At 55.9% G+C, this 23,893-nt stretch overlaps 2 protein-coding genes and 1 long non-coding RNA gene across 19 annotated transcripts in view; 2 read left to right on the forward strand and 1 right to left on the reverse strand.

Annotated features, from left to right (window-relative positions):
* Window positions 1-2,137: 2,137 nt before the first annotated feature.
* Window positions 2,138-4,201, reverse strand: LOC109576339 (uncharacterized). The gene is made up of 4 exons (XR_011563051.1): window positions 4,069-4,201; window positions 3,924-3,979; window positions 3,753-3,840; window positions 2,138-2,335 (listed from the first exon to the last, which is right to left on the reverse strand). It is a non-coding gene; the product is annotated as an uncharacterized lncRNA (long non-coding RNA).
* Window positions 4,177-13,876, forward strand: CCDC51 (coiled-coil domain containing 51). Of its 7 annotated transcripts, none has more exons than XM_019984933.2 (5): window positions 4,220-4,299; window positions 4,654-4,732; window positions 10,445-10,749; window positions 11,909-12,073; window positions 12,609-13,876. In XM_019984933.2, exons 3-5 carry the CDS (start codon window positions 10,453-10,455, stop codon window positions 13,359-13,361), a joined length of 1,215 nt encoding a protein of 404 aa, XP_019840492.1. In that variant the 5' UTR covers window positions 4,220-4,299; window positions 4,654-4,732; window positions 10,445-10,452; the 3' UTR covers window positions 13,362-13,876. The 7 variants fall into 7 exon arrangements, with proteins under 7 accessions (XP_019840493.1, XP_019840492.1, XP_070632854.1 ...); XM_019984931.2 differs by having other exon boundaries at window positions 4,265-4,481; XM_019984934.2 differs by lacking the exon at window positions 4,654-4,732 and having other exon boundaries at window positions 4,177-4,299.
* A 1,806-nt stretch (window positions 13,877-15,682) lies between these two features.
* The window catches only part of PLXNB1 (plexin B1), a 29,080-nt gene continuing 20,869 nt past the window's right edge, over window positions 15,683-23,893 (forward strand). Inside the window, exons 1-6 of one of the 11 annotated variants that reach the window (XM_070776739.1) lie at window positions 15,683-15,838; window positions 15,928-16,080; window positions 20,458-20,510; window positions 21,171-22,283; window positions 23,243-23,425; window positions 23,746-23,874. In XM_070776739.1, coding sequence (XP_070632840.1) covers window positions 21,177-22,283; window positions 23,243-23,425; window positions 23,746-23,874 — 1,419 coding nt within the window. In that variant the 5' untranslated portion in view covers window positions 15,683-15,838; window positions 15,928-16,080; window positions 20,458-20,510; window positions 21,171-21,176. Of the gene's footprint in view, window positions 15,839-15,862; window positions 16,081-16,649; window positions 16,728-16,790; window positions 16,887-16,946; window positions 19,548-19,575; window positions 19,805-20,457; window positions 20,511-21,170; window positions 22,284-23,242; window positions 23,426-23,745; window positions 23,875-23,893 lie in introns of those variants that run through there. The other 10 variants (XM_070776738.1, XM_070776742.1, XM_070776744.1 and 7 more) reach the window with 10 other exon arrangements.

Here is a 23,893-nt window from a genome sequence, read left to right on the forward strand (position 1 = left end):
TGGGGTTGGGCTAGGAGTTAGGAATAGATCTGTTATGAGCACACATCTTTGAGTACAGTAAATGTTTTGAATGTGTACATTTGGTGAAAGCCTGAGAAGGGTGTGCTTGTGTTGAAGGGTATAGGAACTGCTCAGGCTGTTAATATTTATTCATTTCTCTGGGAGCTCTTAAGTGTTTTTGTTCCAAGTGCTGGTCATATGGAAATGAATGAGACTCAAGAAGTCAAGGAAGGTCCCATGGAAGTAGCAACTGGGCTGTCCTACAGGCTAAGTGGGAGTTACCAAGAGATATTAAGGAGGATGGCATCAAGATTACTCAGACAAGAATACAACACTGAAATAGAGGCCACACAAGGGCCAGGTAGGCGTTATCAACGGCAAAATAGGAGAGGAGCAGGGATTCAAGCTGGGCTTGAGTAGCTGACAGGATTTTACTGGCAGGCTGCAGTCCATAGGGTCACAAAGTGCCAGACACGACTGGGTGACTAAGCACGGCACTGTGGTGTGCAGGACATTTAGCAGGAACAAGGTGTTGGAAAGTAACAGGGGCAAGACTTTTCATCCGTGTGTCGCTGAATCGTGTCTGACTCTTCGAAGTCCCGTGGACTGTAGCTTGATAGGTTCCTCTGTCCGTGGAATTCTAACTTAGCCTATGAGTATCCTATGAATGTTTGGGAGGGCAGTAAATGAAAGGGAGATAGTTGTCAGGGCCTAGAGGGTCTTCAGTACCTGGCTTTAATTTTTTGAGGTAACTGGTAGGTTCCCTCAGATAGTCACCCAAATATTGGATGCTATCTTAATTGCTCCAAGTTTCTGCTCTGGTAAAAACACAAGATTATACTTCGTAAGTGCAGACTGGGTTCCATCAAATAAAAGAGCAGTAGATTCATCTGAGGGGCAGTGTGCTAGCTCTGGCTCTCCGAAGGGTTATTCTCAGCAGCACAGGGATGGGTGCCAGCTGGCAAGTCCCTTGGGAATCCCTGAAGTCCAAAGAGGATGCTACTGGCTGTGGAACTTTCCGGGAGACAACCAAAGTGGGATGTTTATCTTTTACTAGTATCAAGTACATTAGAGTGGTAATACAAGCTTCAATCTATGAAAATCTTTTCCAGTTTTGACTCAGCAAAATCTCAGGGCCCTTCTGGAAAACACATTCTCAAGAGAAAGCTTAGTGTTATTAGCATTACTGCCATAGTTGTGTCTAGATCCTAGAAATGAAATCTAGACTCGGACATCTAAACTGTTTCAATACACATGCATTTAGCACATCATGGTCTCTGTCCTCCAGGAATTTACCCTTCCTGGAGTCAAAAGTGGTAGATGATAACAAGTGTCAGGAGAAAAAAAGGAAACAGGATTAAGAGACTTGAGGACTAAGGAAGGGTTTCTAGTAGGTGAAAACAGTGAAGAGAAAGCTTGCTTGGAATGTAGGTCTCCATGGCTCAAGATGGATCAGGGGGATGAACTGTAGATACCAGAGGGTAGGGGGCAGCATCCAGACCCCTTAGTGCCTCACTGGTCATTGTGGGGACTTTTTTTTTTTTTCCCCCGGCTCTAAGAAGCTACTGAGGAATTCTCAGCCAAGGAGAAACAAAGTATAACTTTAAGGTTTAGAGATTACTCTAGGTCCTGAGTAAGCACTAGCTGTTGGGAAGCAAGGGTAGGGAGAGGAAGACAAATTTTGACTTCACTATAATATTCAGGTGAGGGATTTTAGGGTTAGAGTAAAGATCTGGTGGCATTAGAATTAAGTATGAAGGGTCTAGATTTAATTTTGCTGATGGATTGAGTTGGGGGTGGGGGAGCTAAGAGGTGGGAATCTAGCAAAGATCTTCTAAAGCCCTAATGGAAATGCAGACCTGGGTGCTTCAGAGTAAGCTTAGTCCTTACAGACTCGCTCCCCTGCAACAACAGAGAAGTGCCTTGACAAGAGGAATTGTTCACTGGCAGATGTTCAACTTGCACACAGCAGGTTCCTTACATGAACAGATGCACAACCTTATTAAGGTGGTACAGAAATCAGGATAGCACACAGACTTAAGAAGACACTTTGGCAGGATTCTGGACTGGGTTTATATGGATCTCTTAGCTAAGGTAGAAATGGCTGAGAAGAACTAAAGACAAGATGAGCCAAGTGTACTTTTTTTTTTCTTACAAAAGTTTATTCTTAAATGTACAATAGGTTCCAAGACAACACTTCATTCTAGCTATAGGTGGCAACAGATATTACGGCAGGGAATCCAGGTGTTTAATCAGGAATGGAACTAAGGGTCATCATTGCCTCAGGCACAAGGAACAGCTTACTTTTTGCCAGATTTCTTAATTCCACCGGTGGCTGCAAAAGGAAGAAAAAAGTCTCAACCAAGGAAAAACACAAGCTCTGTGGTTGAAGCCTGAGGGGCCTACCATGGATCCTATTAAATAATAAGGGCCAGCTCTTGTACTGGGCATTTTTGTGACACATGCATGCACAGGGTTCTACCAGTATTATTTCTGGGCAAAAATGAGTAAGGTGGTGAATGAGAATAAAGGCAGAGCACAAGTAATGGCTATACACTGATCTGCATCTCAACTGTGTTGGGTATTTCAGACTGGCTCACTTAATCCGAATCCCCTCAACCCATTTTACAGATAACAAAGTCTCAGTGTTAGATATTGTTCAAAGTTATAAACTGGTAATGCAACAAAGAAAAGATTCTAACCTAGGTAGCGTGACTTCCAAGTCCATATTCTTACCTGTCACATACCACACTACTGTATGTATTACGATCCTGGGATCTGATTTACTCAGTATCTTTACTTCAGCCAATTTACAAGTAACACATGGCAAGTAATTTAACAAACAGTTATAGAATTAAGCATACCTAAATAGGAATGAAAGTCCAATGGGTTGTGACAAAATAGACTTTAAACGTGCGTGCTGCTCGTGTTCCGTCACGTCATGCTCTACGATCCCACGGACTGTAGCCTGACAGTTTCCTCTGTCTGTGGGATTTTCCAGGCAAGAATACTGGAGTGGGTTGCCATTTCCTACTCCAGGGGATCTTCCTGACCCAGGGATTGAATTCTCCTCTCTTGCATCTCCTGTTTGGTAGGAGGATTCTTTACCACCGGGCCACCTGGGGAGCCCCAGTGATTCTGTAGGGTATAGATAACCGCTGAGAAAACAATCCCTATTTTGATGAGTGTAAACAGGATTTAAAAAGCACAAAATACAACGACTGATGAGTTTTGAAAAATATTTTGATATGTAATCAATTCCTCTTACACAAAAGGAGACGAGAGAGAATGGTAGAGAATTAAGTTTAAAAACACGCCAAGAAGCCTGGACTTTATGCATTAGCCTAGGCGCATCCAGCAGTGAAAACACAGGGTGCAAAAGTATTTGCTAGACTTTTAATTACACGAGTAGTCAAGAAATGTTATAAGCAACAAAGTAGTAGTGAAGTTCGGATTTGGAGCAAGAAACTATAGAGAATATCTGGAACTCAACTATACGAACTTGTGTGAGATACATTTCTGTATTTCCATTTCTGCCACTTCCCTAAGCAAGAGAAGCCCATACTGGGTCTGGCTCTCACTCCATCCAGCTGCTACGAATCCAAGCCTGGCTAGGACCATCCACCACAGTGGACAGGAGCAGAGACCTTGCAGCTTATCCACGAGGCAGGACACTGACCTGCTCGGGACCGTATCCAGACTGATGCTCACGCGTTTATCCGGTTTGATCTCCCTACCCCGCCCTCACTTACCCAGGGGGCCTTTCCCCGCGGCCTTTGCTTTTAGCTCCTCAAGTTTCTTCTGCTCCTCCTTCTGCTTCTGCTTGAATGCCTTATCTTCCTAGAGAGAGGGGAAAGCGCGTTCACTGCAAGCGGATTACCCAGTCCCTCCGCGCCCGCCCATGCCTCTGCGCCCGCCCTCACCTCGTCCATCTCCTTGGCTTGCTTCTTGGGCTGCTTCAGGGGCTTCTTCTTGCCACCTGGGTGAGACACGAGACCGCTCAGCCTGGCCCCCGCTAGCTCTCGACCCTCTCTGCCCTGACCCACTCCATCGTCCCTGCACACTTACCTTCGCGGCCCGACATGGCGCCTGCCGCCCCTTCCCCAGACCCTGCCACCGGAAGCGGAGCTCCCCGTTCCAGCTCCCTGCGCCTATACCTCCACGCGGGCTCGCTGATTGGCTCCTGATGCGGAAGTTGCGCTCCTGCCGGAAGTGGTCCCCCAGAAGGCGGGCCCTAAAGGGTCGGCGATCAACTGAGTGGCGGGCGCTCCTTGGGGGTTGAGGCGCAAAGCGCGTCAGGTACTGGGGCGGCGGGATGTCCGTCCCGGGGAGAGTCCGGAAGCCGCGAGGGGTGCTTAAGCTCAAGCGCTAAGCTTGGAAAAAAACACAGGGAAAGTACTGCAGGTAGAGGGATGGGCTTGTGCAAAGGCCTTGAAGCTCGGTGCATCGCTGGAACCTAGGAAAGCACAGTGTGACTGGAGGTCAGATGTGAGGGAAGTAGGAGCGGGTGCGGGGGCGGGGGGTGAGGGGGGGCTAGATCACCGGTTCTAGAGCTTTGGAGGCTCCCGGAAGGAGTTTTGTAATATAGCTCGGAGTGCGACATTTTGCAAATTCTGTTTATTCATCCAGTATTTTTTTTTGCTGGGTGTGCAGTACACGCAGGTAGTACTTTAGGCACTGAGGCTGAAGCAATGAACAAAACAGTGCCTGCCCTGGCAGAGCGGCCATTCTGGTGAGTAAGACAGACTATCAGTGAATACGTGAATTGCAAAGCACGGATCCTGTGATAGGTGTCTGAGGAAAAATAAAACAGTGGGTAAGGCGTCCTGGAGTAGGAGTGCACGGCTGTGACATTTGAGCAGGACTTGAAAAAAGAGAAGAGCGCAAGCACACAGATATCGACGAGGAGGTGTCAGGGTCCTGAGGTGGGAATAGCTTGTGTGTGGGAGCAGCGTCAGGAAGCCTGGAATTTTATGGGAACTTTGTGAAGTGAAAGATGTGTCAGCTAAGCTTATTGTGGTAAACATCTAGCTATCTATACATTTGTCATGTCATCACATTGTACATCTCAAATTTATGTGATGGTGTATGTCAATTTAATCTCACAAAAACTGGGAGAAAAGGTCCACGTGACTGGAACAGAGTGGGGAAAGGGAGACTGATGGGAGATGAAGTGAGAGGAGAGAAGGATGAGGGCCAGGAGGTGGATGCCATGTAGGCCTTGGAAAGGATTTTGGCTTTTACCTTGAAAGAAATGGAGAAACCATTGCAGGACTTCAGCAGAGAGAGAGATAGTCTGACCTGTGTTTTGAAAGGACCACTGCCTGCTCTGACAGTAGGGGCTAGAGTAGAAGCACAGACATCTGTCAGAGGCTCTTAGGATAACCCAGGCAAAAGACGTTGGTCTTTGGGACTAGGGCTTCCCTTGTGGCTCAGCTGGTAAAGAATCCACCTGCAATGCTGGAGATCTTCCCTGGTTGGGAAGATCCCCAGGAGAAGGGAAAGGCTACTGACTCCAGTCTTCTGGCCTGGAGAATTCCATGGACTGTATAGTCCATGGGGTCACAAAGAGTTGGCATGACTGAGCAACTTTCACTTGGGCACTTGGGGTAGCAGGGGAAGGGGCAAGAGGAAGAGGGAATCTGAATTTAGTTTCAGAGGTGGAGGTGACATTTGCTAATGGACTGGCTGTGAGGAGGGAGAGAAAGGAAAGTCAGGGATGATGTGAGAGTTTGAGCCTGATTGGGACTTGGGGTTTCCATCCGCTGAGATGGAGAAGGCTGTGGTAAAGGCAGCTTTGGGAGAGGAAGATTCTCATCAGCCTTCCTAGCAGAGACCTGGATTGGGCAGTTTGGTAAATGAGCCTGGGATTCAGAAGAGAGCTGTGGACTGGAGAGGCCCGAAAACAGTTTGCTTGCTTGTTTTTTATACTTTATTTTTGTCCACACCATGTAGCTTTCTGGATCGAAGTTCCCCAGCCAGGGATTGAACACAGGCCCTGACAGTGAAAGCTCCCAAGTCCTCCTAACCACTGGCCCACCAGGGAATTCTGTTTTTTTTTTTTGGCTGTGTTGGGTCTTCTTGCTGCACGGGCTTTTCTCTAGTTGAGGCGAGTGGGGGCTACTCTCTAATTGTGGTGTTCAGGCTCTAGTGCGAGCGGGTTTGCGGGTTTCAGTAGTTGTGGCTCCCAGGCTCTAGAGCACTGGCTCAGTAGTTGTGGTGCACAGGCCTACTTGTTCCTCAGGATCTTCCTGGACTAGGGATCGAAACCGTGTCTCCTGCATCGGCAGGCAGATTCCTCATCACTGAGCCACCAGGAAAGCCCTGTTTGTTTTCCAGTGACAGCTTTATTGAGATATGATTTACATAACCCTAACCCTACACTTCCGGCTTCCCGGGTGGCTCAGTGGTAAAGAATCTGGCTGCAATGCAGGAGCTTGATCCTGGGGTTGGGAAGATCTCCTGGAGAAGGACATGGCAACCCACTCCAGTATTCTTGACTAGAGAATCTCGTGGGCAGAGAAGCCTGGTGGGCTACAGTCCGTGGGGTCACAAACAGTCAGACAGGACCGAAGTGACTCAGCAGGCACGCAGCCATACAGTTCACCTACTTAATGCTACAGTTCAGTGGTTTTAATGTATTTACAGTCTTGCACAGCCATCCCTACAATCAATCATAAAAGTAGCCAGTTTTTCAAGTCACAAGACTGGATGAAAGAGGAGCCTGAGGACAGAGCCCTGGGGCACCATGTGAAGAGGTTGTGGAAATGAGTGGGGACTGGAAGCCAAGAGGAGAAGGTGGTTTAAGAAGGAGGAAGCTATCATAAGGCACAGGCTGCCGACAGGGCAAGTGAGATGAGGAGGAAACTGATCATTGGTTTTAGGCACGTGGGAATGACCGGAACAAGAGCAGTTCCACTGGCCCGGTGGGATTGAAGGCCAGATCAGAGAGGCGGTTAAGTGCGACCAGGAGGAGAGGAGCTGCAGACAGCTGGTGCAGGTGCTCTGTCACAGAGCAAAGGGGCACAGAGAAGCGGGGCTTCTCTGCTGGGGTGGGGGTGGGGTGGTCGCATCAATTCCTGAGCCGTGTCTGAGGAGGGGAGAGGGTATGGGACCTGGAGCACGGCATGGCCTTTCCTACAGCAGGACGTTTTCATCCTGAGGAGCAAGAGAAGGTGGGGATGAGACAGACACTGGCAGGTTCAAAGATACAGTAGGAGTTTATGGACGTTCTCTTCCAATTTTAAAACATTTTTTGGGTGAGAAATGAAGCCGACCATCAGCTGCAGGTGAGCATGAGGTGCTGGTGATGGAGGTTTGAGGAGAGGGCAGTTGGTAGGAGACAGTCATCTGGCTGGAGCAGGAGAATGGATTTGGAGAGGCAAGGTTCTGAACCTGACCCAGACCCTGCTCACTTTGGCCTCGGTCCAGCCCTCCCCAGTCTCCTCTACTGTTTCCAGCTGCACAGGTAGCCCTGCAGATTTTAGACGATGTCAAGCCCTGTTCCACTTTTTCTCTCTGCCAGGAATGTTGGGGCCTATGAGACATCTCAGTGGGAAGGAGCTGGGAGACGGGGGCAAGGGAGTGGTAGGAGGCTGAGAAGAGGGCCTGGAGTCGGGGAGCCACTTGGGAGTCATTGGTGCATCCCCTCCCTAAGCCGTGTCCCTGCTGTCTCTGAGCTTCTGTTCTGGTGAGGGGTGAGGCACACAGGAAGAAGGCAACGTGTATGTCTGATGGAGAAAATGCGGGAGCCTGATGGTGGCGAAGGAGGGAGTTGTCAGGAAAGGCCTTATCAAGAAGTGATGTTTGAGCAGACTTAGGTGTAAAGTGGCTGGACTTGTGGAGGAGGAGTGGTCCATGCAGAGGAAGTGGCAGGGCACAGACCCTGCGGTGGGATCGTGTTCAGTGTGGTGGGGTTGCTGGAGTGGGGTTCTTACAGTGACGGAGAGAAGAAAGGGGATTGGGTTGAGAGGACCAGGCCTTGTCGGTTGTTGGCAGGACTGGCGTTCACGCCAGCTGACTGGGGAACTCTCAGGGTTTTCACCCGAGGGGTGTGATCTGACTTACAAGTTAATAGAGCCTCCCCTGTGAAGTAGGCTGTGAGTGGCAGGGGAGGAAGCCAAGACCGTGTAGGAGACGGGGGCTGTCTTCTCTGCCTGGGATAAGTGACCTTCCTGGATCCAGGAATGTGCTGCTGATAGAGGAGGAACCGGGACGGGAGGTTGAGAAGGTTGGAGGAATCTGAGGAGGCGGGGTGGTGATTTCAGAATGAGAGGGTGCTGAAAGTTGCAGAGGTGCTGGAGGAGAAATCCGAGTAGCAGCTGCTGGATGTGACAAGGGGGAGGTTCTGCAGGGCTTTAGGAGAGCAGCCTTGCTGGTCAGGCGGGATCAAGAGAGAAGGGGGCTAGGAAGTAGTGACAGCCAAAGGGACACCTTTCCGCTGGGTGTGGCGGTGGGCAGGTCCACAAGGCTGCATGCTTTGTTTTGACTGGGGCGTGCCTGTAGGAATGTTGTGGGGCACAGTCTGTGAGCAGTGAGCACTGGCCTTGAGGCCCTGGAGGCTTGCCTGACCTCTGGGGCATGGGTAGCCTGTGCTCCTTTGGGCTTTTGGGGTTTGGGTGCAGTGCCAGCTTGGACCCATTGTCATAGGGATGTCCCTTTCTGTGGCTCTCAGCTCAGGCTTTTGCCAGGACGCATGCCCCGACCCAACCAACTATGTTTCCAAGAGGGTCTGAGCTTCTTTGTGATACCGTGGGGAGGGGGCCTGGGTGGGAGGCTGAGATCACCTTACATCCGGAAGCACTTTCCTCTGTAATTGGAGCTCTCCTAGTCTGTCTTCTGGTCTGGCCCTTTGACTCCCAGGTGTTGCTTGGATAGCCAGAGTCAGTACTTGGGGGTGGGGTGCTCTGAAGCAGGGTTTGCCTGAGAGTGAGGGTCCCCTGGCTCTCTCTTCTGGGTCCTCAGCATCATTCCTGCACTTGGGCTCGGCCAGGCCTGCCTGGGTAAAGGGAGACTCCTTGTGCTGTTCAGGTACCAGAGGAGCAGGCATTGTGGGGCCCAAACATCAGAGCAAGGCTGAAAAGGGAAAGATTAAAGAAACCTAACCTGTTGGGCAGTTCCCGGGGTTGGGGAGGAGGAAGAAAGCTTGTGGAAAGAGAGACATGTGAGACTGGGAGTTGTCACCTGGAATGTCTGCGCTTGGAGGGCAGAAGGAAGGTTTGCTGGGAACCTCAGAAGAGCTGTCCTCTACGAAGCAATCCAAGCGGTTTGGGTTTGCTTTGTTTTTACCCCGGAATTGCCTCTCGAGGCGGGAGCTTTCTGTCCTGGGACATGAATGACCTGTGTCCTAGAACAGAAATGAAAGTGCTTCCCCGTTTGGAGACAGCCCTCAGGGAGTCCAGGAAGCTGGTTTTGATAGTCATTTACAGAAATCTTTCCCCAAATCCCCTCAGTTAATTCCAGTTTCCCCGGCAGTCTTGGTGAATCCTTGCGAGGCTCTGTTAAGCATGGATACAACACAGGTTTCAGAATTGTATGTGAGGGACTTCCCTGGTGGTCCATTGGCTAAGGCTTCACCTTTCAATGCACGCGGTGCAGGTGGGATCCCTGGTCCGGAGTTAAGATGCCACATATCTCATGGCCAAAAGAGTGAAACAGAAAACAGAAGCAATATTGTAACAAATTCAGTAGGCCAAAAAACCAAAGCATAAGGAATATTGTAACAAAGTCAATAAAGACTTTAAAAATGGCCCACTTCAGGAAAAAAAAAAAGGATCTTTGAGGTTATCCGGAAACTGGCCACCAGGCTTCTCATGCAGACCTGGGGATGCAGGCAAGTGGGTGGAATGGGAGGGTCTGGCTCCTGGCGTCATGGAGGGAGGTGGGAGGCTCGGGTTCCTATATATGTTCTTCCCTTACATGCTCTATTCTCCAGGAGAGCACCTGGCAAAGCCTGACCCTGGTGGCTGCCCTCTCCGGGCCCAACAGTTTGGACTTAAAAAAAAAAAAAAATATATATATATGTGTATATATATATATATAAAGCCTGCACAAAGCAACAGTATATATATATATACTGTTGCTTTGTGCAGGCTTTTTCTAGTTGCGGAGAGCCAGTTACTCTTTGGTGCAGTTTGGGGGCTTCTCATTACAGTGGCTCCTCTTGTTGCGAAGCACAGGCTCTAGGCTCACGGACTTCAGTACTTGCTGCACACGTGCATACATACTCATGTGGCACACGGGCATAGTTGCTCCACGGCACGTGGAATCTGCCTGAATCAGGGCTCAAACCCGTGTCTTCTGCATTAGCAGTTGGATTCTTAGCCGCCGCGCCACCCGGGAAGTCCCCAGTTTAGACTTTTTAAAGGAAACTCTCGGGGATGAGACCCGACTTGAGCCTTGCTTGTGTCAGCTGTCAGCCGATCTGTCTGGCCTCTCCCCACAGATCTCTGGATGACAGGGCGCAGCCGTGTGTTGGCCATGCGGCACGTCGGGGGTGTGTCTCCCGTACTGGTACGGAGGGACCTCTTTCTGACCAGGACTCTCTGCAGCCACGGCCCCAGCCAGCCCAGAGAGAAGAGGCCCGAGGAGGTGGCCCTGGGGCTGTACCACCGCCTTACCGCACTGGGAGCAGCCCTGGGGCACAGCATTCGGCAGCGGGCATCCTCCACGGCCAAGACTTGGTGGGACAGATATGAAGAGTTTGTGGGACTCAATGAAGTTCGAGAGGCCCAGGGAAACGTCACTGAGGTGAGGACAGGAGCTGGGGTTTGGCCCAGCCCTCTCACCTGGGCGATGTGGCCTGGAGGCTCCTGCAAATGAATGACCAGCCACAGGTGCTGGGAAGCCACGTCCAGACTGGTCTGTCCTTGAACACGCACTAGGACGGGGAGCTGAGTTGTTTCTTACATGATGGCTGGGTTTGATATCACCGGGGTGAAGGGCCCCCCTGTTCCCCATTGCAACAAATTGCTGTGTATGCTGTGTACCAGGGGGTCCTGGGCCATTAATATCCTTTGTGTTGGGCCAGCAAACACTTCCTTCATTGACTGTTTTAGGGGTTGGTGGTAAGAGTTGCCTGGAGGGTTACAAGGTCCTCACAGTCCCGACTGTGGTTAAAACATCCCTCGAGAAGGTGGAGGCCCCGGGAATTAATCAGACTGTGAGGTGGGGAGAACTGCCTCTGGTTGTCCAGTCCTCTGTGGCAGGGAAAACGTGTTCCACCATCTCTGGCATCATCGACTCAATGGACGTGAGTTTGAGCAAACTCTAGAATATAGTTGGAGAAGGCAATGGCACCCCACTCCAGTACTCTTGCCTGGAAAATCCTATGGATGGAGGAGCCTGGTAGGCTGCTGTCTTTGGGATCTCAGAGTCGGACATGACTGAAGTGACTTAGCAGCAACAGCAGCAGCTAGAAGATAGTGAGGGACAGGGAAGCGTGGCATGCTGCAATCTATGGCGTCTCAAAGAGTCAGACATGACTGAGTGACTGAACAACAACAACAATCTTGTTTCCCACCCTGGCACAGATGTGTAGCAGGGTGGGAAGAATCCGGGGCTCAGTGAGAGGTATTGAGGTGCAGTGCTGTCTCTCCCCTCGGAGGTCATGACTTTGGCTGAGCCAGGGTTTCTCAGCCTGTTGACTGGAGGCCTGGCGATGCCTGTCACGGCGTTCAGTGATGTTGGGAGGTGTAGCTAAGGTAACACCCAGGAAGCCAATAAAAGGCCCGGGGCTGCACCCTGAGGACCACTGGGTGAGCCAGAATTGTGTGTCCGAGGCACTGTCTTTCCAGCCTGTGCACTGACACCCGCCAAGACCTCTTCTCAGCCGCGTCTGGTTGGGAGTGGAGAGGACCCTGGGTGGCGTGGAGAAAGGGGCGGGTGACTTCTCTTGTTCTCACTGCAGGCAGAGAAAGTGTTCATGGTGGCTCGAGGGCTTGTCCGGGAGGCTCGTGAGGACTTGGAAAGTCAGCAGACCAAGCTGAAGGAGGTGAGGGACCGCCTGGACCGCATCTCCAGAGACGATAACCAGTACCTGGAGCTGGCCACTCTGGAGCACAGGATGCTGCAGGTAGGCTCCTTCCTCACCTGCATGGGACCCTAGCCTGCAGGGTGTGGAGGGGCGAGGTGGGGGCTCTGATGGGTTTGGGGTCAGAGACCTGGTGAGGAGGTAAACCAGAAAACCTTGGGGAGAGACTGGGCTCTGGGGCTCCAGTGCCTGTCCACCCTCTCCACTCCTGGACAGCTGGGATCAACGGTCTAGTGTACTCTGGGCCCCGGATTATTGGGAGGGAGCACCATGGAGAGGGCCTCCCGGAGAGCGCCAGACATTTCCCTTCTGACAGACACAGTCTGGAGACCCCCGTGCATGTCCGCTCAGACCCACAGCTGCCCGGGGAGGATAGCACCGCGCTCACCTGGACCATCCCCGGTTCCTTTGCTCCCCCGACCCGTCCAGACTTAACACTGTCCTCACTCACCCAGCGTGTTTATGGAACATGTAATCCGTGCCAGGCCTGAAGCCAAGTCTCAGGGATGTGGTTGTGGGACTTCCGCTGGAGGCTGCTGGGCCAGGTCGCTGCTACATGACAGCTTTGCTTCCGCAGGAGGAGAAGCGGCTTCGTATGACCTACCTGCGCGCGGAAGACTCTGAGCGAGAGAAATTCTCCCTCTTCTCTGCAGCTGTGCGGGAAAGCCATGAGAAGGAGCGCACCCGGGCGGAGAGGACCAAGAACTGGTCGCTCATCGGGTCAGTCCTGGGGGCCTTGATCGGTGTGGCTGGCTCCACCTACGTGAACCGCGTGCGGCTCCAGGAGTTGAAGGCTTTGCTCCTAGAGGCCCAGAAGGGTCCTGTGAGCCTCCAGGAAGCCATCCGAGAACAGGCGTCCAGCTACTCGCTCCAGCAGAGGGACCTCCGTGACCTCGTGGCAGACCTGAAGGGCCTGGTGCAAGCTGGGACCGGGCAGGGCTCTTTGTCCCAGGCAGGTTCTTCCCCCACCCAAGACAGAGACACAGATGTCCTTTCAGCTGCCTTGAGAGAGCAGCTCAGCCATTCTAGACAGGTCCGTTCACGTCTAGAGGGTTTACGAGAGCAGCTTGATGGCCTGGAAAAGACCGTGAGCCAAGTGGCTGGGGTGGTTCAGCTTGCAAAGGCTGCAGCACACCCGGGCCTGGAGTCTGCAGACGGAGCTCTGCCTGGTTCCCTGCTGGAACAGGGGAGCATGATCATGGCGCTGTCGGACACGGAGCAGAGGCTGGAAGCCCAGGTCAACAGGAACACCGTTTATGGCACGCTGGTCACTTGTGCGACGTTTGTGGCCGTCCTACCTGTGCTTTATATGCTGTTCAGGGCCAGCTAGCCCCCTGGACCCTCCTCCAGAGGGAGGGGGTATGGATGTGGATTTAGTAAGAGAATGAAGTAATGAAGTGAACTTCCAGGGGTGTACTCAACCTGAGTCTGCCCTCACCGGCAGACATCCTTTGCTTTTTAGGCAGCACTAATTGACGTTAACTAGCAAGCAGCAAATATTTGTCCTCACGTCTTTCAATTTTGTCTTATTAAAACGTCTTTCATTTTTCTTATTTAAAGTAATGTATGTGAGACTGAGTTTTGTCCATTGAACATTCAGATTTGGAACTCGAGGGTTGGGCCTGAAAGTAAGATAATCGCCCCCTTATAGTTCCTCTCTCATCTCTTGATCTGGCCCTTGGTTCAAGACCATTTTGGATATACTGGTCCCTCCCCCTACCCACCACCAGGCCTTGATTTTCATTTCGGATTTCCTGGCCTGTCCTCCACTTGTCCAACCCACCTGTGTCGGATGGCCCATGATTTCCAGTCAATAAAACTTGGCTCGCTGCCACTCACTGGTGACCATGGTCACGGCCTGTCTTTTGGATCACTTGCTCTGCCATGTTGGAGAGAACTTCCTGGTTCTAACACTAGAGGATTGATTAGAGGAGAGCAGGGAATAGGGATTGGGGGAATGGTTGGTAAATACCACTGGGGACAGAATTACAGGGGTTGGAGACCAATCTGGTTCCCTGCTGGAGCGCCACTTGGGCGGGGTATCATTTTACACACAGCCTAGGGATGGCCTCTCCAGCCTTGGGCAGAGCTCAGCCCGCCAGCAGTGTGAGCGGTGAGGCAGTGACGGGGAGGGACCTCTCAGAGGTGGGAGGTACGCTTGGGGGGCATGGAGGCATACTGCACTGAGAACCCTTGACCTCTTCCTTCTCAGTGGAGAACAACAGCCTTTGACCTCCTGGGTCAAATGGCCATGGGTGGCCTTGTGTGTCCTTGAGTAAACAGGAGCAGCGAGGAGGCGCTCTGCTTGCACTGTGGGTCTGAAGAACCCACCCTCCTTTCCGGATGCAACGAGGTAGGTCAGCAGGTTGAGCAGAGCTGACACACGGCAGGGGCCTATGGAAGCAGAAATGCTTCCATGAGATCCCGCCCTTCTTGGGAACCTGTGCTCAGCCCTGGCCAGTGGCCCCATGGGTGCAGTGAAGCTCTGATCGTCTGGTCACTCCATCCGTGGCCTTGTTTTCTTTTTGTAATGATTCCTTTGGAGGGCGTGGGATGAAATGACCTCTACATTTGGTGGGGTTCATCCTCCTGGTGGGGTAGGAGATGCCATATCTGTCCACAGATGAGGGGTGTTGTGGGGTTTGGAAATCCTAGGTCCTAAACATAGGTGAGGAGAAGGCAATGGCACCCCACTCCAGTACTCTTGCCTGGAAAATCTCATGGATGGAGGAGCCTGGTAGGCTGCAGTCCATGAGGTTGCTATGAGTTGGACATAGCAACTTCACTTTCACTTTTCACTTTCATGCACTGGAGAAGGAAATGGCAACCCACTCCAGTGTTCTTGCCTGGAGAATCCCAGGGACAGGGGAGCCTGGTGGGCTGCCGTCTGTGGGGTCGCACAGAGTCAGACACGACTGAAGTGACTTAGCAGCAGCAAACATAGGTGAGGTAGGTCCTAAAGGGTGTGCACTTGAATGAATGGGTCTGGGGAGGGGAGGAGTCCAGGTATATGGAAGGGCCACCCCACACCCCCACAAGCTGCACAGGAAGGCAAGGCAAGGTGGCTGAGGGCCTTGGGGCACACCAGCTTGACTGAGGTGGTGATGGGTGTGGAGCATAACGTTAGGGAATGGAGTGGGGCACCCCAGAAGGCCAGATAGCACCTGGGGTCTGTGATGTCCATAGACGAGGGAACTGGGGAAAGGGTGCCATCCTGGTGCAGACAGAGTGCTGAATCCTGGACCCAGATGTTGGAAGATTGGTTGGAGGACCAGGGAGCAAGCCGAGGTGCTGGGGAGGGACAACTTGGAAGGCAGAGTCAGGTCTGTGAGTGAAGGCACCCTGATGGGTGGAAGGTGGGAAGAGGGTGCCTGAAGTTTAGCTCTTTAGACAGCAGCCAGTGTGGATGATACCTGATCAAGGTTCCCCACAAGCCTTGCAGAGGCCCTGGGAGCTTTCAGGGTGTGTGACAAATTTTGCCTCCCAGGCGGCTGTCCCAGTGGCTGAGAGCCAAAACCCTCTGGAAGTCCTAATAGGATGGACTAAATGCTGGCTCCTGAGTTTGCAGGGAGCCAAGCCTGAAGGGCCCTGCAGAGGGCACACCTGGGCCTCAGGAGAGAACCCAGGTGTGCCTTTGGAAGGGTGACGTATTTACGGGTGAGGGAGTCTGGACTTGCCCACGGCTTCTCAGCTTGGGGCGGGTCCAGGTACAGGTTTGGGAGGAAATGCGCCCTAGCTTGTGCACATTTGCAGCGGTGGGCCCTCCTCTCCCAGCCCGGCTAGGTGTGGCATCACCTCCACTTGACGGTGAGCAAACAAGCATGTGTGTTTGGGGGGCAGGGGTCAGGTTTCTTGGCTCAGTGATGGCGCAAACCCAGGCCCAACCCCAAAGCCAGAGCTCTTCCCGCACAGCCAGAGGTGGGGGCCGGAAGGAGAGCTTGGCCGTTTGAGAGTCCCAGGAGTAGGACCGGTGGGCAGAAACCAGGCGCCCCGGAGTTCAGGTAAAGAAAGTTGGAGGAGGATGACCACAGGAACCAGGTACTGGACTGGTAAGACGGGCCCCGGAGAGCGGGGGTGGTGGTTGGCGGTGGTTGGTGGGGCAGGTGAGGGGCGTGGGTCCCACCGGGCGCTGGCAGGCAGGCAGGCGGAGGTCCGGTCGGAGCACCACCACACGTCGGGTTGGAGAGCGCGACCCCCACCCCCCAGCCCCCGCCGTCCGGCCCCTCCCGTGCCGGAGGGCCCCCAATTCCGGCTCCAGCGCGGCGCGCAGGTGAGGCCCGGCGGGGACTGGGCGGGGTGGGGCAGCCGGTCCCGCGGCTCGACTCTGCGCGCTCCTCCCGCCGCCATCCGCGTTGCCTTGGCAACCGCCGGGGTGCAGCCCTTTCCCCTCCCCTCCCCCCACCGTCCGCCCCCCTAGCGAGCGAGGGGTCGAGTCCCCCGCCCTCGGCAAGTGCAGAGCCGGGAGGGCTGGAATGCGGGGTCCCGGGCGGCTCGGGGCCGCGCGCCCGGCTCTCCCGGCTGCTTCCGGCCTGGCCTGGGCGGCGGGCGGGGGGAGGGCGGCCCGGCGGGAGCGGGGGGGGGAAGGAGCGGAGCCGGGCCCGGCCGACGCGGCTTTGTCTCCTTTGTTCCCGGCGGTGGCAGCGCCGCGGCGGGCGGGGCGGGCGGCGGGCGCAGTTTTCCGCCCCTCGGTCTCCGGGTAACAGCTGCGGCTCCGCCAGACCCACCTCCGGGGGGTGGCGGAGCGGGGTGGGGGGGGCGAACAAGGGAGGGGGGAGGCCGCCGCGCGCGCAGATTCCGAACCCGGAGCGGCCGGCGCCCGCCTCGGCGCGCTCGTCCCGCGGGGCCCGGCCGGGTGGTGAGTGCGGGGCCCGGGGCCGGGCGGTGGGGCCGGGGCGACGCGTCCCCGGGGTGGACGGGCCTGGAGCCGCGATGCCGCCGGGCCGAGGCGGCCCGGGGTGAGTGGTGGGCGGCTTCGATCCTGAGAGTTGGGACCACACTTCTCCGCGCGAAGGGAAACTCTGGCGGCTCCGCCTGTAACGCGATTGGGAGACAGAGGAGGTGGAGCCGCTCCTCCGCGCCCCCTCCTCGCCGCCGCCGCCTCAGCCGGGGACCGGCCGGCCTCTTCCCCGCCCTCCAGGACCACTGGGGGGGTCCTTGCCCTGGTCAGGGAGGAGGGAGGAGGGTCGGGGAAGAGCAACAGGGAGGTCCAGGCTTCCCCTCCGCAGTAGCAGCCCTTCCAGGCGGTACTCGGCGCGACTGACAAAGGCAGACTGGGATCCCCCTGCCACGCACCCCCAGAGGGGGAGCCCCCACCCCGCACCCAGATGGTGGGTGATTGATGAGCACTCGTTGAGTCCTCACTGGTAAATGGTGCCCCCCACCCCGCCCCTACCCCGGCTCAACACAGACAACAGGGCCGGCACTCTGCACTCTGATGCTGTCAATGAGTAACTTCTGGGTGCACCCTGGGAGCCCAGCGACAGGGCCGAAAGGAAAGGCCGGTTTCGCACCAATCCCTACGACTCCGGTGAAGAGGGCTGGGATATGAACACTTCCAGTTTCAAGGGCAGAGTTTATATGCCCTTTTGGTTGGCCAGGACAGCCCCAGGTCCAGGAGACTGTGCTTGTTCTTTGCAGCAGAAGTTAGGCAGCCTTGGGCCCTGCTGAATCGGTCCAGAGATGGGGGGCCCAGAAGAGCTAGGCTTTGACTCTAGTTGGGGCTTGAGATGTTGGGGATGGAGAAGAGATCTTAGTTGTATAAGTTGGGGACTGGAGGCCCAGCTCCAAAGCACCCTTTTCAGTCTGCTCTGGCCTAGTCATTAAAAGTGGGGCTGACAACTGTGTCCTTCGAGAAGCCGAGTGGCTTGTAGCAGGTTGTGGGCTCCGCATCTCCCCTGCTGGCTGAGTTTTCTTGGCTGTGAAATGAGGGTTCTTTTCAATATTCAAGAAGCACCTGCTCAGTGCTAACGTCTGTCCCGCTTACTGGGGCCTCTGAATTAGAAGTCACGTTCTCTGCCTTTAAGGAATTTCAGGATAGGAGCGTGGAACAGGGAGAAAAGTGGCCTTGGCTGGTGCCTCGCGTGCCAGGCACACACCATACCACGTTGAACGATCAGAGCAGTCCTGCCTCCCATTCTCCAGATGGGAAATCTGAGGCTCAGAGAGCCCAAGGCAGAGCTGCAATGTACACCAGGGCGGTGGCTGGGGATGCCCGCCGATCACATGTGGTGGGCTTCTCAGGAGCCTGGGGGACAGTGAGGGCTTCTCTGGGAGGTGATGGTTGGGCACCTCATGTAATAGGGAGTGAGCGTGGAGGAGTGTGATGAGCAGTCTGCAGTTTGGCCTGGCAGGAACGAAAAGCATGTGTGGGGGAGCCCTGGCAAGGATCCCACAGGAGAGCGTGTGGATGGGAGGGGCTTGACCTTTATCCTCCAGGCCCCGGGGGGGGGGGGTGCCTCCAAAGATGCTGGAGAGAGGGACATCCTCAGATTCTGCTTAAAGTCCCCCTGAGGTGGGAGGAGGTGCACCGGAGGGGCCAGAGGCTGTCTGTGGCCGATAGGAGAAAAATGTCACCACCCTTCTTTTCTTCCCACCCGTGGTATGTGGGGAAGGGCGAGGGTGGCTCAGCCCCATGGCAGTGATTGAAGAAGGCTGACACTTTTCCCAGCGGGGGTCAGCCTCCAGCCTGCGATGTGACTTTGCCAGAAGCTGTTTGGGTCCTGCCCATTGGCTTCCTGTGGGCCACTCGACTCAGTTGTGATTTTACATGTAGGGAGTGCCTTGGTGGCTGCCCCTTGAGGGTTGGAGAACTCTGGCATGAAGTCTGCGCTGAGCAAATGTTTGTAAGCGAACGGTGGGGGAGACCCTCTGCCCAAGGCCCGTCCCTGGGAGGGAGGCGGTGGGAGGGGCCGAGCAGTAGCTGAGTGTAGCAGCCAGCCTTTGCCCATCCTCAGGCAGACCCCATCTTCCCGGGGTAAGAAACTTTCCCCACCGTGCCTCGGGCACAAGGTGGGGGGCTCCTGAGAAGCCTGGCCTTGCCATAGTCCTGGGCTTCTTGCCGGGTTCACGACTCTCCCTGCCGCCCCCCTCCCCCTGCCCCCTCGGTGGCAAACAGTGGCTGCCTTGTTCCCGCTCCCATAGAGCTGCCCTGTTCTCTGCACACTAAAAATGGAAACCCCCAAGCTATTTTGGGAGCAGTGCCCAGCCGGGCTGTGGCCACAGCTCCTCGCTGGACCTTCCTCCGAGCCTTACGCCCAGCCCTGCTCCCTCTGGGCCAGCCTCAGGAGCACCCAGCTAGGGGGGCCTCGGCTGGGAGGAGCCAACCTGGACCCTGGGAAGCTCTCGGAGGAGCACTGTGCACCGGCAGACTGGCAGCTGGGTGGCAGGAGGGGCTGGGCCATGTGGCCTGGACACAAACAAGCAGGGAGAACATCTCACAGCTTGGGATGCGCTGCCGGTCCCCAGTGCTTTACCCACCCTGGTGCTCCAGGATGGAGACCAGCCAGGTTTTAGCAAGGTGGTGTCATGGTTTCCTGGTCTCCCCAGGCTTCAGGTGGAGTCTGCAGGGAGGGGGTCTGTGAGGACAGCAGGCCCTCAAGGTCTGGGAAGGTTCAGGGGATGTGGGGTACTCGTCTGGTGACTTCCTCTAGCACCACCCCCCTGCCCCCTCCACCTCCCCCCTCTGCTCTGACCTGCAGGAGAGGAAATAGCAAGAGATGATGGCCTGGCTTCCAGAGCCCTTGAGGACTTAGGGCTCGAACCAGGGAAGTGTGTGTGAGTCTGTGTGTGTGGGGTCAGGATGTGGGTGGTGGTGTGTATGTCTTGGGTGGGTGGGTGGGTAAGTGTGTTTGTGTGGGATGTGCTTCCGGGTATGTGTCTCTGGCTCGTATGTACAGGCAGTGTGTGCATGCATCTAGGTGTGTGCTCACACCCATGTGTTTGGGTGTTGGTGTGTGCATGCAGGGTGGGTGGTGTGTATACTTCTTGGTGTGTGCGAGCATGAGTGTGCTCACGTGCTGGTGGCAGCCTGGGGCAAGGCTTGGCCTGGGCCTGTGGGCAGGGCATGTACCTGGGCACCCTGAGAGGGCAGAGTTTGGGCAGAGGGCAAGGATGGGAAATGCTGAGGGCGGGCTGTAGGGGGGATAGGGCCAAAGTGGGGGCCAGACTGGGCCCACCGGCCACTCAACTCCTCCATAGCTGCCCTTTCCCAGGCCCTGAGGATGCCTGGTTCCGCTGCCCTCCCCCTCCATGGGCTCCGAGGAGGCGTCCCCTGTGGAATGTGTTTGGTGGCTGAGGGCCAGGCTGGGCCCAGCTCCACTAGCAGACTGGGCAGCGGGGAGGGGTACCTTTGTGCTGCCTCTGTGGTGGGGGGCCCATGTTCCTGCCGCCCAGCCCCCAGCTCCATGCTCTGCTCTCTCCCCGGCTAGGTGACTCCCGCTCAGGGCATGCCGTTGTCTCCTGATCCAGCCGGCCCTGCCAGGTGAGCCTGGCCTCACACCCAAGTGTGGGACTCCCACCTCTCTTAGGGGCTCTCCAAGCTGGGGTCCAGCTGTTTAGGCCCTGTCCATGGCAGCCTTGACCCTCTCATCTCTCCGGTCTGTTGGTTTTCTGCTTATCACCCTTCTGGATTCCTAGCCTGAAAGGCCCTTCACCCACTTCTTGCCCTGCCCTAACATGCAGGTGGCCCATGGGATCTCGCCCTCTCGTTTCCTGCCCAGGAAACCGACATCCGTGCAGAGGGGCCTTCTGGGTCCCTTCTTCCCATTCCCTGGCTCTCCTGCCCCTTCCAGGCCCTGGTCCCCAGGAGCAGGATGTTTCCCGCATCTCTGCCTCTCTAGCCCCTCACCCTTGGACCCTGTGTTGACAATGGGCAGTCTAGGTGTGGGGTGGGGGCTGCCGGTCTCCTGAGAGAGTGATACTTACAGAGAACAGGCAGTGTTGACGTTCCCAGGACAGCGTCTGCTGAGCCCTTGCAAATGTGTGGTCCTGTGGTCCTCGTAAGCGCGGTGCCATCTCAGCCTGGTTCTCGCTGTCTTGGGAGGGGCATCTTGGCAGTGTCACAGCCCTGTTTCTCACCAGTGGTCCCATGGGGCTCAGGTGGCCGCCCGAGCCCTGCTCACGCTCTCTGTCTCCCTGCCAGGTGACCATGCCTGCCCTTGGCCTAGCTCTCCTCCAGGCGCTCTTGGCCGGATGGGTCCTCGGCCTCCAACCCCTGCCACCGACGGCTTTCACTCCCAATGGTACGCGTCTGCAGCACCTGGCTCGAGACCCCACCTCAGGCACCCTCTACCTCGGAGCCACCAACTTCTTATTCCAGCTGAGCCCGGAACTGCAGCTGGAGGCCACTGTGTCCACTGGCCCTGTGCTGGACAGCAGGGACTGTCTGCCCCCTGTGATGCCTGACGAGTGCCCCCAGGCACAGCCCACCAGCAACCTGAACCAGCTGCTCCTGGTGAGCCCGGGGGCCCTGGTGGTGTGCGGCAGCGTACACCAGGGGGTCTGTGAGCAGAGGCGCCTGGGGCAGCTCGGGCAGCTGCTGCTGCGGCCGGAGCGGCCCGGGGACACCCAGTATGTGGCCGCCAACGACCCCACCGTCAGCACGGTGGGACTGGTGGCCCAGGGCCCGTCTGGGGAGCCCCTCCTGTTTGTGGGGCGAGGCTACACCAGCCGAGGCGTAGGGGGCGGCATCCCGCCCATCACCACCCGGGCCTTACAGCCCCCGGACCCCCAGGCCGCCTTCTCTTATGAGGAGACGGCCAAGCTCGCCGTGGGCCGCCTCTCGGAGTACAGCCATCACTTCGTGAGCGCCTTCGCGCGCGGGGCCAGTGCCTACTTCCTGTTCCTTCGGCGGGACCTGCAGGCTCAGTCTCGAGCCTTCCGCGCCTACGTGTCCCGCGTGTGCCTCCGGGATCAGCACTACTACTCCTACGTGGAGCTGCCCCTGGCCTGTCAGGGGGGCCGCTACGGGCTCATCCAGGCTGCGGCAGTGGCCGCGTCCGCGGACGTGGCCCAGGGCGAGGTGCTCTTTGTGGCCTTCTCCTCCGCGGCTCCCCCCAGCGTGGGCCGGCCCCCATCGGCAGCTGCCGGGACTACTGGCGCATCGGCGCTCTGTGCCTTCCCCCTGGATGAGGTGGATCGCCTTGCTAATCGCACCCGCGATGCCTGCTACACCCAGGAGGGCCGTGCTGAGGATGGGGCGGAGGTGGCCTACATCGAGTATGATGTCAACTCCGACTGTGCTCAGCTGCCCGTGGTAAGTCCTGGCACTGGCCAGCCCTTCCCTGTCTCTGAGGCCACTGGGCAGGCATTTACTGGTCAGGTCAGCGGATGTTTAGTGATTCCTTTGTGTCTGGGCGATGGAGGAATACCTTATAGGAAGAGTGGCATACAGGAGGAACAGACAGCCAGCTGTGCAGGGCTATGCTTGGATCTGGCACTGAAGGGATGGCATTTGTGTAGTGGACTGAGAGGGTGTTTGAGGGTCTAGGGTACCGGGCAGGGACCCAGAATGTGGCAAGGCTGGACTCTATTGTTTAAAGTTTCTTGAGAGGCAAGTGAGGTTCAGGCTTGGTGAGACTTGTTTGGCCCTCGTCTCAGGATGGGCGAACACTTCCCAAGTGGCATTAGTGGTAAAGAATCCGCCTGCCAATGCAGGAGACATTAGAGATGCAGGGTCAGTCCTTGGGTGGGGAAGATGTCCTGGAGGAGGTATGGCAACCCACTCCAGTATTCTTGCCTGGGAAGTCCCATGGACAGAGGAGCCTGGCGGATTACAGTCCATGGGGTCGCAAAGAGAAGGACCTGACTGAAGCGACTTAGCACACATGCAGGTTGGATGAAAAGGGTAGAAGCTGCATATAGGGAGACTGACTCAGTGAGAGGTGGGAGGGGACCCAGGTTAGTGGACGTGGAGAGAAGGATGCAGGCTGGAAGAAGTTTTGGAAGAATGGTCCAGGGCAAGGCTTGTGCATGAACTGGAGGAAGCAGCTCCCAGGCCAGGGATGGGAGAAAGTGGGGCCCCCAGACATGTGGGGATCACAGGAGGCGATGGAGCTGCTGCAGACTGTGGATGGAAGCCACTGAGGCAGGACCAAGGATGCGGCTATGGGAGAGCCAAGAACTGGCAGAGATGCTGGGAGAGGGGATGGGGTTGTTTAGGGAGGATGGAGGGGATCTGGGGAGGACTTAACTTGGGCTTCTGGCTGTCTGCAGGACACCCTGGATGCGTATCCCTGTGGCTCAGACCACACGCCCAGCCCCATGGCCAGCCGTGTCCCCCTGGAAGCCACGCCGGTTCTGGAGTGGCCGGGGGTCCAGCTAACAGCTGTGGCAATCACTGTGGAAGATGGACATACCATTGCTTTCCTGGGCGACAGTCAAGGGCAGCTGCATAGGGTGAGTCCACAGGAGGTACTGGGCCCTGCCACAGAACTGGAAGGGATGGGCTGCTGGGGACCCAGCCTGGACAGAGCTATGCCTGGGACCCCCTGGGGCTGCGACGTGAGATCTATGTATCTCTGGCCCCAGGCTGGGGGAGATGACCTGTGTTCCTTTTTCTGGGGCCGGATGGCATTTACCCGTGATACCCCCACTCCCACCCCGGGGCTGGGTGGTAATGACCTGTACTGCCTAGGAGGAAATTCTACCTGTAAATTGCTTTACTGGGGCGAGCAGGGTGGGCCTTGGGCCTCAGACCCTGTGGTCTCTGATCTCAGGTCTACTTGGGCCCAGGGAGCGATGGCCACCCGTACTCCACCCAGATCGTCCAGCAGGGGTCTGCGGTGAGCAGAGACCTCATCTTTGATGGGGCCTTCAAGCACCTGTATGTCATGACTCAGAGCACGGTGAGTGCCAGGCGCCCCC

The sequence above is a fragment of the Bos indicus genome, chromosome 22, assembly GCF_029378745.1.
Source record: "Bos indicus isolate NIAB-ARS_2022 breed Sahiwal x Tharparkar chromosome 22, NIAB-ARS_B.indTharparkar_mat_pri_1.0, whole genome shotgun sequence".
NCBI lineage: Eukaryota > Metazoa > Chordata > Mammalia > Artiodactyla > Bovidae > Bos > Bos indicus.

Excerpts from the sequence above, each read along its gene's own strand:
- CCDC51 (XM_019984934.2), top strand. The coding sequence starts at position 10,453 with ATGACAGGGCGCAGCCGTGTGTTGGCCATGCGGCACGTCGGGGGTGTG. Across the intron at positions 10,750-11,908 it reads CCCAGGGAAACGTCACTGAG|GCAGAGAAAGTGTTCATGGT; the intron begins GTGAGGACAGGA and ends TTCTCACTGCAG. Across the intron at positions 12,074-12,608 it reads TGGAGCACAGGATGCTGCAG|GAGGAGAAGCGGCTTCGTAT; the intron begins GTAGGCTCCTTC and ends TTGCTTCCGCAG.